At 37.2% G+C, this 17,728-nt stretch overlaps 1 protein-coding gene across 3 annotated transcripts in view; it reads left to right on the top strand.

Moving 5' to 3' along the window:
- LOC145768545 (uncharacterized) overlaps positions 1 to 17,728 on the top strand; it is a 73,674-nt gene that overhangs the window by 26,654 nt on the left and 29,292 nt on the right. For all 3 annotated transcript variants that reach the window (XM_082580058.1, XM_082580056.1, XM_082580057.1), the window contains exons 17-28: positions 928 to 1,188; positions 1,592 to 1,708; positions 2,335 to 2,537; positions 3,162 to 3,432; positions 7,071 to 7,367; positions 7,797 to 7,946; positions 8,450 to 8,857; positions 9,137 to 9,372; positions 15,029 to 15,143; positions 15,611 to 15,754; positions 16,030 to 16,161; positions 16,594 to 16,742. In XM_082580058.1, coding sequence (XP_082436184.1) covers positions 928 to 1,188; positions 1,592 to 1,708; positions 2,335 to 2,537; positions 3,162 to 3,432; positions 7,071 to 7,367; positions 7,797 to 7,946; positions 8,450 to 8,857; positions 9,137 to 9,372; positions 15,029 to 15,143; positions 15,611 to 15,754; positions 16,030 to 16,161; positions 16,594 to 16,742 — 2,483 coding nt within the window. The remainder of the gene's footprint in view (positions 1 to 927; positions 1,189 to 1,591; positions 1,709 to 2,334; positions 2,538 to 3,161; positions 3,433 to 7,070; positions 7,368 to 7,796; positions 7,947 to 8,449; positions 8,858 to 9,136; positions 9,373 to 15,028; positions 15,144 to 15,610; positions 15,755 to 16,029; positions 16,162 to 16,593; positions 16,743 to 17,728) is intronic.

The following is a 17,728-nucleotide window of genomic DNA, read 5'->3' as shown; positions in this document are numbered from 1 at the left end:
TATGGTCAGGATTTTAAATTAATACAATTACATTCAATCCCAAATACGACTGATATAGATTAAAGTTTAGTTTTTATTGATTTAATTTCGAAACATGCATTATTATGTTTTAAATGTTACATCCATGTGCCATCTTCAAATTTTGTTAGATTCTTTAAATGATGGTGATCGTGATCAATACTGAGTAGGCTATGGCCGAAAACGTTTGTAATTTTAGGTTAATTTCATGTTATTATGTTAAATGCCGCCTGGTTGTTAGGTTTTATTTGTCTATGGTTAAAAAAATCACCTCTCTACCAAAATTTTTTAAATATTTTGTACAATGTGTGCGTCTATGGTGCACCACATTTTAGGTGGTCGCAGGAAGATGAAAACATTAACTTACTTTGATTTGATTGCGTCGATTGCCGTTGCAGCCGGTCGATGGGTTAACCACGTTAGCCACCTTGAGGTTATCTAAGTCAATCGACTTTTCATGTGCAGCTTAGTCAAATAGTTTGTTTGTCTTTTAATTTTCTCTTTTTTCATGATAAGCCAACGTATATCCAGCTTAGAAACTATAACGTGGTGAGATATCATGTCAACTCTGGGGGTATGCCACTGAACAACGCATTTTAAGGACATCTCTCAGCTAACACCAGTAGGTAGAATAATTCACAGGCAACATCATTTCAGCAACAGGCGTGCTGTCAACCTTAGTGACCGGGCCTGGTTTAGCAGTTCAAAGACTCTACGTACATGTACACAAACCTTCCCAAGTCCCAAGCCTGTGGCACTCCCTCCTCAATCAATACTCACACAATTTTGTCTGTAAATCCGATGGTGTATCACACTGAATCTGTGCAAAGTCTGCATCTGATGAAGCTTTGTTGCTCAAGTAGAATGCTAAATGAAATCGCTTGAGATATGAAACCATTCATTCATCAGGTTCCAAAAGCTTTGGTTGATCGAGCATTGAACGTCCGTAGCCTGGAATGGCATCGATATGCTGGCACTGCGATTCCAGGAAAGACAACAATAGGACAAGAACTGTCCGAAAAGCTGAGGAACGTGTTGCTGTATGAATGCGTCAACAAATACATTCAAGGTCTTCCTTTCTTTTACGGAGTGGATGCATCTTTCGTTGCGATGCTATCCGCCCATGTTCAAATCTATCACTATTGTGAAGGTGATGTCATAATCTACGAGGTAAATTTAGTTTCTGTGAAAAAAAGTGTATACATTTTTTATTACTTTTTCTTGCTTCAGAGCGTGCTGTAAAGAGCGTTGTGCAAAAACAACATTCAAATTTACATTTGTTTTCTTTTCTTTTCCTTAAAACTCTTGTTTTTAAAAAATATTACTGTTGTCTTTAATATTAACTTCTGTATAGTGTATATAACCTCAGTATATACTGTATATAATCTCTAACATCTACGCACAAAGCAAGTATGCTACTAGCTATGTGTCTTGTTTTGCTTTGTTCCAAAAGACCAATGATTGAAAAAATGCAACGCAACCGATTGCTGATGCCACTTTAGAAAGAAATGATTGAAGATTTTGCTCGATGATCGCTTCTCATACTCTGGTAGTTACCATAACGTCTTGACAGGGTGATCTTTCCAGAAACTTGTACATTGTCAAAGATGGGAGTTGCTTTATTGTAACTCAAGATTTAAAAGAAGTCATTGATCAACTGCAGCCTGGAGATTATTTTGGAGAGTGTGAGGTATCCAAGTGAAAAAGTAGCTTAAGTAAAAAACGGGATAGTTCATTTAATCAAATCTTATGATTTATCTTACCTTTACTTTTCTTAACTTATGGTAGGTCCACTTATTATTCACCTGACTTACGTTTTTAAAAAAAAACTTTACAATCATAAAAATGGGATGGCGCAGTGTAAAAGGCGCTGGCTTTGCAATTATGCAATCCTGGTTCGACTCCCGTCTCCAGCCAGTTGTTGAAAAACGCCGCTCACCTCTACCCAGGATGTAATGAATGGGGTGGGGGTAGTTGCTGAAAGAAAGGCGGCCGAGAGAAAGGAACTGGCCATCCTACCCTCGTTAGTGCCAAATGCTTAGTAGGTATTGAGAATCTTATCTTCTCATCCCCGATGCTTGGATCAAGTATGGGACTCACCTTTTTTACATAACAAATATTTTTGATTTTCAAGGATACTTCAAATAATTCACATCATTTAAAATGTTAAGGCTCAAACTAACTTCAGGAGAATTTAGTTTTATTGCTGCTTTTTTCAAGTTTGCTGTTCCATGAAAACTCTTTCCAATGCATATCTAGTTTGGAAACGTTTTATTCAGAAAAACGTAACTAATATCAAATACTCCACTTTTCAAGACATTGTTTAATTGCGCGTCGCCTCGGACAGTTGTGGCGGAAACAACCTGTGAACTCCTTGTTCTCCAACGGAGTGACATTGACATGGTTTTGGAGTCCTTTCCATACTTACAGTCGCAAATGTCAATAATAGGGGAAGACACCGTACACAAAAACCTTGTGTTGGAAGCCATTCGGCACCGTAAAAAAAATAAACGATTGGGGTGAGTTTTTAATTGGCAGCTTTAATGATGGACAGACATGTGCAAATCAATACCAATACATTTAGCGTACTATTCGGGACAAAGGGTGAGTTTGGACAACCATCTGAATTTATTTGTAGAAATGACTTGTTAGAATCCCATCTTTCATTTCATCTTTAACGTACCTCGGCCTCAGAAGGAAATATAGCTTGGTGGTGGCTTATTCGACTGAAGTTCAATTGGTCCCTGGTTCAAATCCCGGTGTCCCCAAACAAGTTTTGTTGATTATGGAAGCATATCTTAGATTATATCTTATGATAGCATATATTAATTGAAGTAATGGCTTGCAAAAGGATCATTTTCTTGTTAAAAAGACCTCATAGCGGCCATAGCCTATTGTAATATTTCACTTGTTTTCTTATCTTACTGTACAACTCAAATCTTTTCAAAAAATCTGCAAAAATGACCGTATCTCAAATAAAGTGACACAGCCGATACTGTATTAACACAGTTTGTTTTAACGAGTTATAATTATCTGCTGTAGTAGGCTACCAGCTAATGAAAATGAAGTAAATATCATACGTTACATACATATACGCTTCTACAAGTAGAACATATGATTATTATGTCAAAACATATTTTTAGACTTGTCATGTCAGAACATTACGTAATTGAACCACTCGACAATGGGATATATGTTTATGGAAAAAAGAAGAAAAGCAACTCTTGGATTGTTCCATTGGCTGAAAATGACGATGCACTTACATCGATGCTAGTCAACCACAGCATATTTGAAAAGATACTTTCTTTGCTTCTTCTTCCTTTCACTTTTGACCCTACAACCAAAGGATATTTGATATATGAAACTTTCAGATCATTCCAAATCTCTGCTACCATAATGATTGTCCCACTTCAGGTAGACATTTGTCTATCATACATGATCTGCTTTTCAAGTAGTTGTACAATATAGTTACTATACCAGGATAGTTTGTTGGAGACGTTATTATTAACACAACAGCACCAAAAATTGAAGTACCGTTATCTGTGCATGCACCTAATTATGGCTCCAATATAGTAGGTTAACCCTTTGCTTTTCAACGTTTTTTTGGAAGTTAACTGCTCAAGGGGGGGCCGTTTTTGGATCAAATTCAATCAGCTGTTACGAGTTATCCGCTGATGCTATTTCAACAGAAGTTGCACTGGTGTGAAAGCAAATCACTTGTCTATAAGTTTGAAAACTCATTATTTTAAAATTTTATATGTTAAACTTGATATTTCAATTTTTGCAAAGGTACCCAAAAACGACAATTTTGATTTAACTTGCCGCCTTTAATTAACCGTGCTAATCCGATTTCATGCAAACTTCTAAATAACAAAGAGCTCGATCGAACGCACGAAGTGTGTGTGCGGTGTGCCGAATCATTGCATTGATTTGAATTTACGACTTGCGAGCAAATCTTGTTGTAAGCTACTTACTGATTCTAAAATAGTTACAATCAGAGTAATATTGTTACACGAATTTGAAAAAAACAAAATTGCGTTTGTTGTCTTACATTTTTATCCTAAACTAATGCATTCCGAAACTCATGGCTAGCTTCTAGTTTTATGGAACCAAATTTCTCATAAGTAACACCTTAGCCTGCTTGAATAGCTCTTTACATCTTCGTTTGTGTATTTTAGGTCTACAATTGAGTTTGTAGTATGAATATTTTTAGTAGAGAGAAGACAATTGAACAAGTTGTTGAAATAATCTGAAATTTCTAAGTTCAAATTAGGTGCTTTTGAAATTGTGGATTTGTGTCAAGTCGCATCACAAATATCATGCAGGCCACATCATAAGTCATTTCGCTTACGGGTGTTTATAAACATGACTCATAAATTACATCCACAAAAAATACAGCATTTACATCAACAAAGCTAAGTTCGAAGCTCACTTTTTATTGAAGATTGTGTCAATCAATTTGAAAATACATTTTTAGTCAGCCAGCGTCGAAATAATGCAACAGCGAATTGAGGAACATGCGTAAACAAAGGAAATGTGAAATAACCCACAGTCAGCAAATCTACATAAATTTAACGTTTACAAATGTTGAATCAATGTAAAAGGACTGGATTGCTGACTGGGTCCTTATTGTTTGAAGCACTAAAAATACGCGTAAAAGGGACAACGTCAGCAAGGCAGTGATTATGTTTCTGGCCAAAAAAAAATAACGTTTGACTTCAAAGATAAAAATGATTATAACGAAGCTTCAAAGTTTGTCGTAAAACATTTTACTGAGATACAATAAACATAATCATTTTGTGCCAGATTGTGAGAAGACTTCCTAGATTCTTTCCAACCATTTGCATGATTGCAAATTATTTTCTATAACTTTACACTGCTAAACAATGGCTTCTTTGTTGAAACAACGTGGCTACAATTCTATAAAAAATTCTTAGGCCTACTACATTGAAGTAATGAAATTTTTTTTGTGATTTTGCTGATGACGTTTTACCATATCCGAGAAGTAAAAAATAATAATGATGAATTATTTTACAAAACCGTGGTTTGCAAGTGCTTCACAAAAAATTGTTGGGGGAAAATTTACTATTAGACGTAAAACGTTTGTAAAAGAAAATTGTCGGTTTACGTATTTATGATGTTTATTGCGCTGTTATCGAATTATAAACTGCCTGTAGGCTATTGTCTACCTTTGTGGTTGCCGGCCAGCTTAGAGCAGCATGCAAACTAAGCGTTTATGGTATTTGCATCGTGTTATGATTCTCGAAAATTTCCCACAAGGTCTTTATTTTTATCGTGATATTTTGTGCCTCTTCTGTCCTAAACTTGAAGTTATTGTGCAGCACTATCCACATCGGTTTTTAGACTCAGTCTTCATTGAAAATCTTTTGTGTGGTGCATCATTTCAAGTAGTGTCTTTCCCTAAACTGTTACACAAATCGCCCAGAACCAGGTTGATTATTATGTATCTTACAGCAGTTGAGAGCCCGTTATTGTATGTGTGGAATTATTACTGTAGATGTCTGACTAAATTCATGCCAAAGTCGAGCAAATTCTGCTTTCGGGATCCTTGCCGTTATTTACTGTATTTTTTGTTGATAAGTTTAGGCAGCATTTTTCCAAGATAAATGAAGACATCGGTATTGTTCGTCACTTAGATTTACTTTTCTCAGCATTATTTATTCATTCTTTGATCCACTAGTTTGTCCCACTTTTGGTATAATCGGATCGTTTATAAATGGCGGGTCTTCACAATAGCCGGCCTCTTATACATTGGCGCAACGTATTCAGATGTTGAATCAATGATGAAGAAAGCTGATTTGTTGTTTGTCTTATGTGACGCCTAAATTTATGCCTCGTCTACAGTACAAAATATTTTGTAATGTACATTGTACATTTTGTTTGTAGGCCTACATTACAAAATATTTTGTAATGTAGATGAGGCATTATCATCTTTATTTTGCGCTCTTTGGAACAAAACACAGTGCACTGTGAAACAAAAAATACAGGACATAACAACAAGTAGGCGACATAAAGCAGTGAAGGGACGCCATCGAGTTAGCTGCTACGTGTAAATGGAGCCTATCTCATAATTTTGAGTGTATCTCACAATTACTGTTTGCAAAAACGCTATTTCTCCGGCTTCTCCCAAAAGCATTTGCAGTGATACATTTCCACAATTGCAAGTTTTGTCAATGAGAGCATTTCCATAGAACGTTTATTTCGAAACCAGGTTTTCGTGTCTTTATCCAAGAGAAGGTTTCTTATTGTAACGTTTTTTATTCGTCAATGAATATTATCTGCTTGAAACAACTGTTTTGAATAGTTTGTGGCCTCCATAGCCTACTATTTTGATCGTGGATTGCTATTCTTCTTTGTAGAGCTGATAACGCAAAAAAGCTTGCTATTGTTGTTTCTAATTAACAGCTTTGTGATCACTGGCTTTTCTTTGTAGCATAAGAAATAACGCGCTTTGTATTATTGAGGTCAAACTAAACAAAAGAAAGCAAGAGGATGCTTCTCTCTGCTCGCGCATATCGATGCACGAAGCAATTATGAGCTTATGGCTTGTCATCGCAATGTAATCCATTTCACGCTTTGCTGGAAGTTAGCTAGAAATAGCAAAAATTCACCAAAATCTTGAATTTACAAGAAAACTACACAACTTTTAGCATCAAATTTAATATCATCAGATCCGCCTGGCAATTTTAGGAAAAGTCAAGAAAAACCAAGTGCATGGCGTTACTGTGCTTCAAATAATTAAAGGAAATATGAGGGGGGGGCCAAATCTGGCCTCCCTTTGAGGAGCAAAGTGTTAAATTATTATGTAAATGTTAATATTTACATTGCAGATAAAAATAGAGACTTTTTTAATTTTATTAGCTGAGCTATATTTGAGTAATCCACCGATATCATTGAACCATGACTATGCCATTTTTGCAGTTACAGCATTGGTAAAAACAATCTTTGTTACATTTGTGTGAATATCATCTGTGGACTAAATGATACTAAAACCAGATTTTCACTAATTGCTGCCTTTTTTATGTTTACAGTTCGGATACTTTCCTAACAACACAACACTATTGAGCTTTCAGTACATGTTTGATATCTGCGGCTTGCTCAACCAATATGTCAAAGCTCACACCTGTTATATTAATGAGAAAGATATATTTATATCTCATCCTTTGTTGACAGCAAAATATTATCTCCACGCTTCCTGTCTTTTAGACTTTTTGTCATGGTTCCCTTTTGAGCTAATTGCTTATTCTTTCTTGCCAGCTCCTCTAAACCAAGCGCAATTTCGCTTTGTATGCATGCTCAGGATAAGTCGGCTGCTGCAATTTTATGAGGTAATTCTATTACTATGAATGGAAGCATAACGGATTATTATAGTGAAAATGTATAAATAGTAAAAGCTAAAGATTTGTATTTAAATTTTGCTGTTATCCTTGATAGGCTATACATTCACAATGATTATTATGTATGTACGCATAACGATGTGGAGAATTCCTCAATGCCTTTCCCTATGCTGTTTTGTTGTTGTTTCTTTGAAAACTTCAAGAACCATTTTTCATTTTGAAAGATGACAAACATTGCAGCCCATAAACCTAATAGGCCTATGTTAATTCATTATGCTATTTTTTTCTGGAAGGACACCTATCTTTCTATTATTAAACATAACTAAAAAGCAGAATCTTTGATTAGGAAATAGTTGAAGAAGTTTATACCTTTAAAAATGTGTCCATACCGCAGATAAATAAAAATTATGTTTACTGCAGTTACGTGGATACTTCCATTATTGGTTATCAAACATCCGTTTGCCCAACCGGTTAATACACAAAGTGAGGAGTGTCATATACGGAATATTCATCCATCATTGGCTAGCCTGTCTTTTATTTCTATCATCTCCCTTTAGCAGTTTATACAATGTAAGTAAATATGATAAACGCTTTCATACATATGCAGTGCTGCAGCAAAACGTTTGTGCCAGGTATAAGCTCATCTCAGCTGGCCTCAGCTTACAAATTTCATAATTTAACAAAGCACGTTGCAAAAGGAAGATCCAGTTATTATACCTGTCTCCTCATTCCTGGTATAGACAGCAACAGGACTTTGAGTCTGTTAAAAAGACAAAATCTTGTCTCAATGTCAATCAATTAAGGATTAATTTGATGCTTGATACTATGCTTAGTACAAGACCTTTTGAAAAGGTACAGTGGATTGTTAAATTTCGAAGACGATTCGAAAAGTCAGTTGTTTCACTTTCATTTTATCCAAATACCTTCATGATGTACAAAATTTGTAAAATATAAACTTGAAACTTTTAAATATGAGTTCAATTAGTAATAGTAGTATTAATATTTCTAATTAGGCTACAATATAACAATAGAAAAATACTCAAGACATCTAAATTTATCATGATATGCTACAGAACGACGCTCGTTACTCTTCTCGTTCCGACATGATCCCAATCTATTCCTCCGGTTCGGCCACATACGTCTACAACAACAGCTGGGTGGGGAAGATTATTGTCAATAAAGAATTCCCTGCTTTGGACCTTGTCAACTCGGTCTGGGACCAATACATTATCTCTTTCTACTTTGCTACCACTACTTTAGTGTGTACTGGATATGGAGATATTCATGCAAGGCAATACAGAGAAATGTTCGCAACTACTGTAGTCATGATCGTTGGTACAATATTTTATTCCAGCATTCTTGGACATACATCTGCCTACATTCAAACGGATGATATTAGGCGAGGTCATTACAAAGGAAGAATTTCCGATATTCAAAAGCTATTTAAAGTATTTTATGTGAAGAAGTTCACTCAGCAACAGGTAAACTTTGTTTGGTTACGACACACTCAGTAACGTACAGTCTTTACAAACATGTTTCTCAAAAGTAAAGTTTAGCTTGTTTTGCATTGAAAGTTGAAACGGTGATCGTGATTGATCAAGCCCAAGACCTCAACGTCTTTAATACGTCAGATGCTTAGATTATATAACTTCATTGAACTTCATTCTTCGCTTGATTGAGGTTTTCACAATGTTTGTTTCTAATGTAAGCTAACTCAATGAAACTCTGATTATATCAACAATACTGTAACTGCTGTGTAGGTATTGAGTTACTATTATTACTTATGGGATCGCACAAGAGGTGTTAGCCCTGACTTTCTGTTACGTGGACTTCCACCTTCCATTCGTACAAATGTGTGCCAATCCATGTACAACGCAATGATACGAGAGGCTTTCGAAGAAACTGGAAATATTGACCAAGAAATGCAGGGATTTTTTAGACTGGTTTCCACTCACATCAAACCATCACTGTTCTTAAAAAACAGTGTGATTTACAGGTATATTTTCCTGCTATGTTTGAAGTAGAAAAGCAGTTCAATATAACTGAATTAGGTCAATTAGTGCTCTTTGGTGGATGGTGCATGGCAACATTTAAACAGTGCATTCAAACGGTGTTAGTTGACTCTCTGAGTGTGCGCTTGAGCACCGCATTTCAAGGATTGCTCTCCATTCAGCGGCATCTTGTGGATCGAATAATTTATGGAATAAGCGTTCATAGAAATTAATGAATACGAGTCTGTACTCTGTAGACAAGCAAAAATGGCAGCATCAAAAAACGGATGGTTCAAGGCTCGGCATGTGAAGTAAAGAAGCAAACTTTGGTGACAATGGAAGTCTTGTGGTTGAAACTCTTTGGTACATAAAACATTTCAACTACAAGCAAAAAAGTTCATATGGCCAGCCTCGATGACATCGGTTGTTTGTGGTTGTCGATCAGTTGTTGTCACGATTTCTTTCTATCTCTTACCAGGAAAAAGACTTGGAAAGATTCAATGACGTAGTTTAATGGGTCAAACCGAAAAGCAGTCAATTAAATGTCGAATAATTCTACTAGTGAAATGATAATCTGACTTCTTGAAGAACTTTAACGAACGGCTTCTCAAATAACTCTAAATTCGAACACAATTTATATCAGCACCAATTCTCATCTACTTGTATTCAATTACTTCAAGTCTCAATCACCAATAATTTCTGCATCAACTACCAATCCACAACTCATAACACAACTCTCATAACCAACTCAATAATAATCATCATAATAATAATTACACAAACTACACCACTATTTATAGTTGGTTGTTCAGTCCAGTAACTTCGAGAAGGTTACGTAATGTCACATTGTTCTGTCAAGTTGCAATAATGTCAACAAGCAGAAGCTTAAAGAAGTCTAAAGAATGTCACGTAGGAGTAGAGGATTGTTACATAATACAGATTTCGTAATCAGAGGTCCATTCGTAAACAACCTTGTGACATCATGACAAACGATATTGGCAATTGTGAAAACAACAGAACGTTCCAGATACAGAATGATCTAGAATTACGTTACAGAACACAGATTTCTCGTACAAAGGTTACTTCAGGTCATAACCGATAATAACACACCGCACCAGAATTCCATAACGAAAACAGCACATTCTGTCAAGACGCAAAGCAGCCCGACGCGAGGCATTGCACATTGATTGTGACATACGCCCCCCCTTAGAATATTGTTGCAAACAATATAACAACACAATCAATACAAAACACACCACCAAACAATTAATTACTCATAAGTCCATCGTTGCATGATCTACCAACGATAGCTTTTCTCAAAACAATAGTCACGTTTTCTTCGAAAGTTTCCATCGTCCTCAATGACTTCAGTGCATCGGCGAGCGAGATGACCCATCTTCTTACATCGGAAACACCTCCTCTCCGGACAGTCCTTGGCGAGATGACCTTCTTTATGACAGTTGTAGCAAGCCTTTTCATCAAAAGGGCAGCTCCTGGCTATGTGTCCAATCTCTCCACATCGGTAGCAGTGGTTGTCACGGCAACGTCTGTTTTCCGAATGTCCACCATCAGCAACGCACTCCCTGGCGAAATGTCCGCGTCTACCGCATCTATAGCAAACTCCAAATGGTCGTCGCCTGCCTCTTCTCCTCGGTTCTTCGCGCTCATTGTATCCATGACCGTGAGATCGTCGCTGATTATCTGCAGAACAATCTCGAGCAAAGTGACCATTCTTGCCACAAGAATAACAAGTTACTTCAGAATTTCTCTCAATAACATTTCCGATTATAAGATCAACTAAAGAGTTTTGTAAACATAACGCTTTCACAGTCCCACTACAATATGGGGTTTCGATATATATCCTTGCTAACGGTCCTTGGATTGAAGTGTTATTTATTGACATCACAATTCCAGTTTTTCCCGTTAATTGACTGTCTTTAACCAAATCTCTCCTCACCATTATACCCGTAGAACCAGAATCACGTAAAACTTTTACCTTTTTGTTTCCAACTGTTCCATCCACTACTGGCAGGCAGGGCCGGATTAAGGTTTTGATGGACCTGGGGCTATATGGTAATCTGAGGCCTATATTTCATTCCCCTCATTGTACCAATCACCATTAAAATGAAATAGCCTAACAAAAATTATACCCGAACTACAGTATTTACTTATTAAACACATTCAAAGGACATGTTTTCTGGATTTAGATAAAGCAAAGAGCTTTACATTCCTTAGCTCTACTCTGCATTGAAAACAAAGTTTTGGAAATAAAATAGACACCAATGAAGTTATTCCGAGCTGTGGAATGCAACCTTTTCTGGCCCATGGATGAACGCAGTTGATTCTTTACTCTTTTAAGCACTGAAAATGAGCGCTCAGCACCTGAGCAATTAGAAATCCTCAGACAAAGATACATTCTTAGTAGGCTACAACAGATAGGCCTCCGTTAGGAAATGCATACATCAACTCATTTTCATTAATAAATCTAAACATTTGAGTTTCTATCTTGCACCGCTGTTAAAATGGAGTTGTTTTAGCAGTGCAGAAAAATGAATCATCTCTTCAGGCAGTAATTCTTCTAGATCATCTGGATAATTGCGAAGCAATGTTTTTGCACTCTCTTCAATGTTTCAGTTAGACATGGTGTTTAATTCCGCCAGAAACGAAAATCTTAGTTGAAGACGATCGTATGCTGCAATTCGGGATTTCATACAAAAAATAATTTGGTCAATGATTGGCAAATATGAGTCTACTTTGAATCTGCTCGATGGATCAAGTAATGTGTCTTCAGATCCGCCTTCGCTATCCAAGCATACATTTCTTCTCTTCTTTCTTGAAATTTCTTCAACATAATGATGACAGCCACTTAATACTCTACCCTTTTCTTCGAATTCTTGAAATTGGGATCTTAATGTTTCAACAAAGTAATGTAGACCATGAAGAAAATTTTTTACCTTATTCAAAATAGTCAGACTAGTTTTATGAAACCGTTCCATTATGCACGACCATAATTAAAGTAAATTAACGATTTTAAGTTGTAGAGCACGTTAGATCTCGCACCCCCCCTTGGAAATTAGCTGATGCCCTCTGGGGAGGCGTACCCCTAAGAACTACTGGTTTACACAGTTAGCATTCGTTCTATGATTCTCGTCCTTTATTCTTCAGATCCTGACAATAAGCATGTCAGTTGCTCTTATTAAGTTGTTATCGGTGGGCCTATTTTCTTGGTGGGCCTGGGGCTGCAGCCCCATCAGCCCCCGCCTTAATCCGGCCCTGCTGGCAGGTAATCTTCAGGTATTATTTTTCCGCAAACATCTTCATCCGGTTTCTCCTCCCCAAGCGTGGGTTTAGGAATCATTAACGCACAACCGCATCGATAAACGTCCTCTGTGTTTTTCTCATTCTTTCCAGACTGATTGGAAAGAGAAAACGACTTGTCCTTGCATTCCTTCGCTTCGTGTCCTTGCCTATTGCAACGATTGCACCACTTCCTCGATTCCTGATGATTTCTGTTAATCTTCCTCCGGCAGTTAACAGATTTATGACCTAAGCCATTACAATTAAAACAACGTACTTCTCTTGGAACCGCACCTCCTTTAAAATTATTTGTTTGCTCCTCGTCATTATCGCATGACCACGTTTCTTCAGTCGACAACTTCTCATCATGAGCAACTAAGTACTGTTCCGCCACACTGGCTAGGTCTTCTAGAGTCTTCGGACTTCTCTCCATTAAATAAACAGACAGATCTTTTGAATATGAATCTGTGAATTGTTCCTTAACTATAAGGTTTGCCAATCCGTCCAATGATTGGTCGGCCCCCGAAAGTTCAAACCATTTTAACAAAAGGTTTCTTAAACGTTCAATAAATTGACCTGGGCTTTCGTGTCGTTCAGGCTTTGCCTCACGGAATGTTTGACGGTATCCATGCTCGGTAAAATTGTATCGCTTTAACAGAGCTAACTTCAATCTGTCGTAGTTCATGGCCTCTTCTTGCGAAAGTCTTGAATATACATCAAGAGCTTGTCCCGATAATAACATGCTTAGCTGGGTAGCCCACGTCGACTTCTCCAATTTGGCTATTGTAGCATATCTTTCAAATCTTAACAAATAACTATCCAACTCATCTTTTTCTTCAACAAATGATGGCAAATCTGGACGTCTAACTTGCGCCACAATAACATCTCGAGCATTATCATTAGTAGAATTAGATCGCTCACCAATGTCCAGCTTTTGTCTTTCTAAATCAAGTCTTATCTTTTCCAATTCATATTGCGCTCTTCTTTCTTCTGCTTCGCGCTGCGCCCGCTTCTCCTCAGCTTCTGCTTCGCGCTGCGCCCGCTTCTCTTCGGCTTCTGCTTCGCGTTCTGCTCGCTTTTCTTCAGCTTCAAGTTCTGCTTTCCTTATTTCACGAGCAGCTCTTTTATCTTCTCTTTCGTCAGCTTCCCGCTGAGCTTTTTGGTCCATTATCTTGTGATACTCTTCCATCACAAACTGAGACTTTTCATTACCAGTCAGCCCCATTCGTTCAGCCATGCTCCCTAAGTCTTCAATCATCTCATGTTTGACAGTATCCGCCATCTTGACATTAATTTATTATTTTTTCAATAAATCTTTGCGGTATTCTTCGGTTTTTCGGTTAATTTTTTTCGGTTTATCCCGGACGAGCCCCCAGAATGTCACGATTTCTTTCTATCTCTTACCAGGAAAAAGACTTGGAAAGATTCAATGACGTAGTTTAATGGGTCAAACCGACAAGCAGTCAATTAAATGTCGAATAATTCTACTAGTGAAATGATAATCTGACTTCTTGAAGAACTTTAACGAACGGCTTCTCAAATAACTCTAAATTCGAACACAATTTATATCAGCACCAATTCTCATCTACTTGTATTCAATTACTTCAAGTCTCAATCACCAATAATTTCTGCATCAACTACCAATCCACAACTCATAACACAACTCTCATAACCAACTCAATAATAATCATCATAATAATAATTACACAAACTACACCACTATTTATAGTTGGTTGTTCAGTCCAGTAACTTCGAAAAGGTTACGTAATGTCACATTGTTCTGTCAAGTTGCAATAATGTCAACAAGCAGAAGCTTAAAGAAGTCTAAAGAATGTCACGTAGGAGTAGAGGACTGTTACATAATACAGATTTCGTAATCAGAGGTCCATTCGTAAACTACCTTGTGACATCATGACAAACGATATTGGCAATTGTGAAAACAACAGAACGTTCCAGATACAGAATGATCTAGAATTACGTTACAGAACACAGATTTCTCATACAAAGGTTACTTCAGGTCATAACCGATAATAACACACCGCACCAGAATTCCATAATGAAAACAGCACATTCTGTCAAGACGCAAAGTAGCCCGACGCGAGGCCTTGCACATTGATTGTGACAGTTGTCTTGCTTGAATTGTTGCATAAAGCACGTACAAGTAAGCTATACTAAGCAAAATGGTTAAGATAAATCGACAGAAGAGCTTTGTTGCGGTCTCTAATAAGTTTTTTTAATCTTAATTGATTACGAGTGAAATTGTCGATAAAGTTGGTAAGCTGACTGAGGTCGTGTTAAGTAGTAGACTGACTGGCGACTACAGCACCTACCGCTAGTGCTTATATATCCAAACCAACTTTGCAGACGAGATGACATCGGTGAAAATATGTATTTCATTCAACGCGGTGAGGTGGCGATGCTTGAAGAAGACGACATGAGCATTTCCACAGTGCTAGATCCCGGCCAACATTTCGGTGAAGTAAGGGTAACATAATTGTTAGGCTGTTGAAACTTGTGACGACTCGTTACTGATATCACAAAGGTATTTGTAATAAAAATAATCTCGAATTATCACCAAACTCCCTGAAGATCTTTTACATCTTGTAGTTTAATTAATTGACTGATTACACCAAACCTCTTTAGAAGCTTAATCCTGGCAGTTTCGCATGCTAGTAAAAGCTTGGAACCACTGACGCAGACCCGACCACAGAGACTAAAAGAGTGAATTTTCCGCTTGTTGTTGAAGTGCGTCAAAACGTGTAGTTCAATTGCACACCTCGAGAGTTGAACCAGCAACGCTTGATGTTTCCGTTTTTGTTCATAGAATCGATAGCTCTACCAACTGGGCCATTTGGGAGAATTTCCATTTGTGCTTGCATAAAAAAAAAGTTCTTGTTTAAAAATATTCTCAATAAAAACGTTATAAATTCTGCGTCATTATGGCAGATTGCTCTCCTACTTGCCGTGCCGAGACATAGAACTGTGAAGGCTTATACAAACTGTGACCTCAATGTGCTGACAAAACCTGATCTTGACGACATTCTGGATAAATTTCCGCGATTTCGCAAAAGAATGACATCTGTTGCAGAGGTGTGTTTTCTATCCATTGCGTTCGTGGCCATTTTCACCAGAAGGCTTGTTTGAAATGACAAAATAAATAAAAAGCACTTTTACTCTGTAGTTTCTAGTAGAACTTACGCGTAGCCTACAACTTATTTTGCCGAAAATTCTCACAAAAGTTGTGACCACAACCAAGCATTTTGAGGAAAGGGACATTGCTTCAATGTTACAGTAGTCCAATATTCTCTGGTTTGCGAGGTTGAAATGTGATGACTGATGAGACACTTGTATTTGGCAATTTTCAGGATCGCAGCCTCAAAGGAACATCATCTGCTAGTTACAAGTCGAGTCATAGTTTCGTTAAAATGATGTCAGGTTACGCTTTAAGTGAAAACGCTCTAAACGCGTTGATCCCAAAGCCTAAACCAAGCAATGACGTAAGTTTCTGTATTGCAAGCAGAATGATTTTTGTAACAATGAGTAGTAGGTTATGGGGTTGGATAAACATAAATTATATTGCACTATTTCACGCCTGTTTAGGACCATCTCCAATGTTGTCTGAATATAATTAAGTCAAAATTGGAAAATGGTCTAAAACAGTGGGTATATGACAAAATAGACTGCCAACCACACCATCTTTGAATGTCCTTATCTGTGCCCCTTTCCACAGAGTGACTGGCCTCAGCGTCCTTATGATTTGACATAAACCGGCTCTAGGTTCTGCCATTGTAATGTAGGCTACATTGAAAAATCAGTGTTCTCTCTAGTTATATAAAGATTGTAAAAAGTGACGTGTTTATTTTAACCTTTCATGGTGATTTTACTCTGATCCATGTAATTAATGATTTTACTTTCCTTTGCACATTCAGGTCATCAACAGAGACTCAGCGCTTGCTTTGACGTGCAATGGAATCACAATTCTTCTTTGTTTCTCGTCGATTTCTCTTGTGATCTATCAAATTTGCTTTTACAATCACTACATAACTTTTTACCTTCTGAGTTATATGATAGATTGCTGGTAATTTTATATAAAACTTATACAAAAATTTAATTTCCTAATTGAAAAATAATATCTTAAAAATAATGATGACAATGAGTCATTCCATAACAAGTGACCCAGAACCATGGCCACCTTGAAGTGCGGCCTGATTTGTCACATTTAGCAGATTTTGATTACAGCTACTGCTAGTGCTTGACTGACATTTTTTGAGATGTTTTTACTTTTTGCGGTTTCCTAATGACCAGTGGTGCCAGCACGGCTTGTGTTTTAGCACAAGATCTTGTGTTTTTACTTTTGATCTTGTGTTCTTGTGCTTTCCGATCGATTTTTGGCTAAATCTTGTGTTTTTAAATCAAAGTGAAATTAACCATTGCTACCATGGTTTGAGTTTGGTAGAGAATTAAGGACTGGCACTGAAAGGTAATGGTAGCTAGGTTTCTGATACCGCACTTAGGCATATTGACCAATTTTACACATTGAGTCAGTGGCGTAGCTAGGGGGGGGGGGGGGGGGGCGGCACTTTCAGACAGAACGTTTTTTTTTTGTTGTTGTTGATAATGCAAAAGTACACGGAAAATAAAAGCAAACAGAATGGCAACGTTCAAAACAGTGGCGTAGCCAAGGGAGAGGAGGGGTTTGGGGGTTACAACTCCTCCTTTGGCACGCGTGTGACGTCACGATATTGAAAATGATGCTTTCAGTCTCTATGTCTCTAAAACAAAGTTTGCCTAATTTTAAACGAAACTCCATTAAAAGAGCGAGTTTTGCCAATACCAAAAATTCAAATATCTCAGCCAGGAATTAGCAACAAGAAAACATAGAGACTTAGCTTTATTAAGTTACCGAAAACTTCCCAAGAAAACATGATCTTATCCTTTTGCTATGCCACCGGACAGCACCGTTTTACAGGAATATTTATACCAGGGGATTTATACCCACATTTTTGTTGAAAATGCTCTCAGAATGCACCAAATCCAAAGTAACTTTTCAAAATTTTCTGCGGG

The sequence above is a fragment of the Aplidium turbinatum genome, chromosome 4 (genome assembly GCF_918807975.1).
Source record: "Aplidium turbinatum chromosome 4, kaAplTurb1.1, whole genome shotgun sequence".
Lineage (NCBI taxonomy): Eukaryota > Metazoa > Chordata > Ascidiacea > Aplousobranchia > Polyclinidae > Aplidium > Aplidium turbinatum.
The sequence above is the reverse complement of the archived record's forward strand: the minus strand, read 5'-3'. Positions and strand labels throughout refer to the sequence as shown.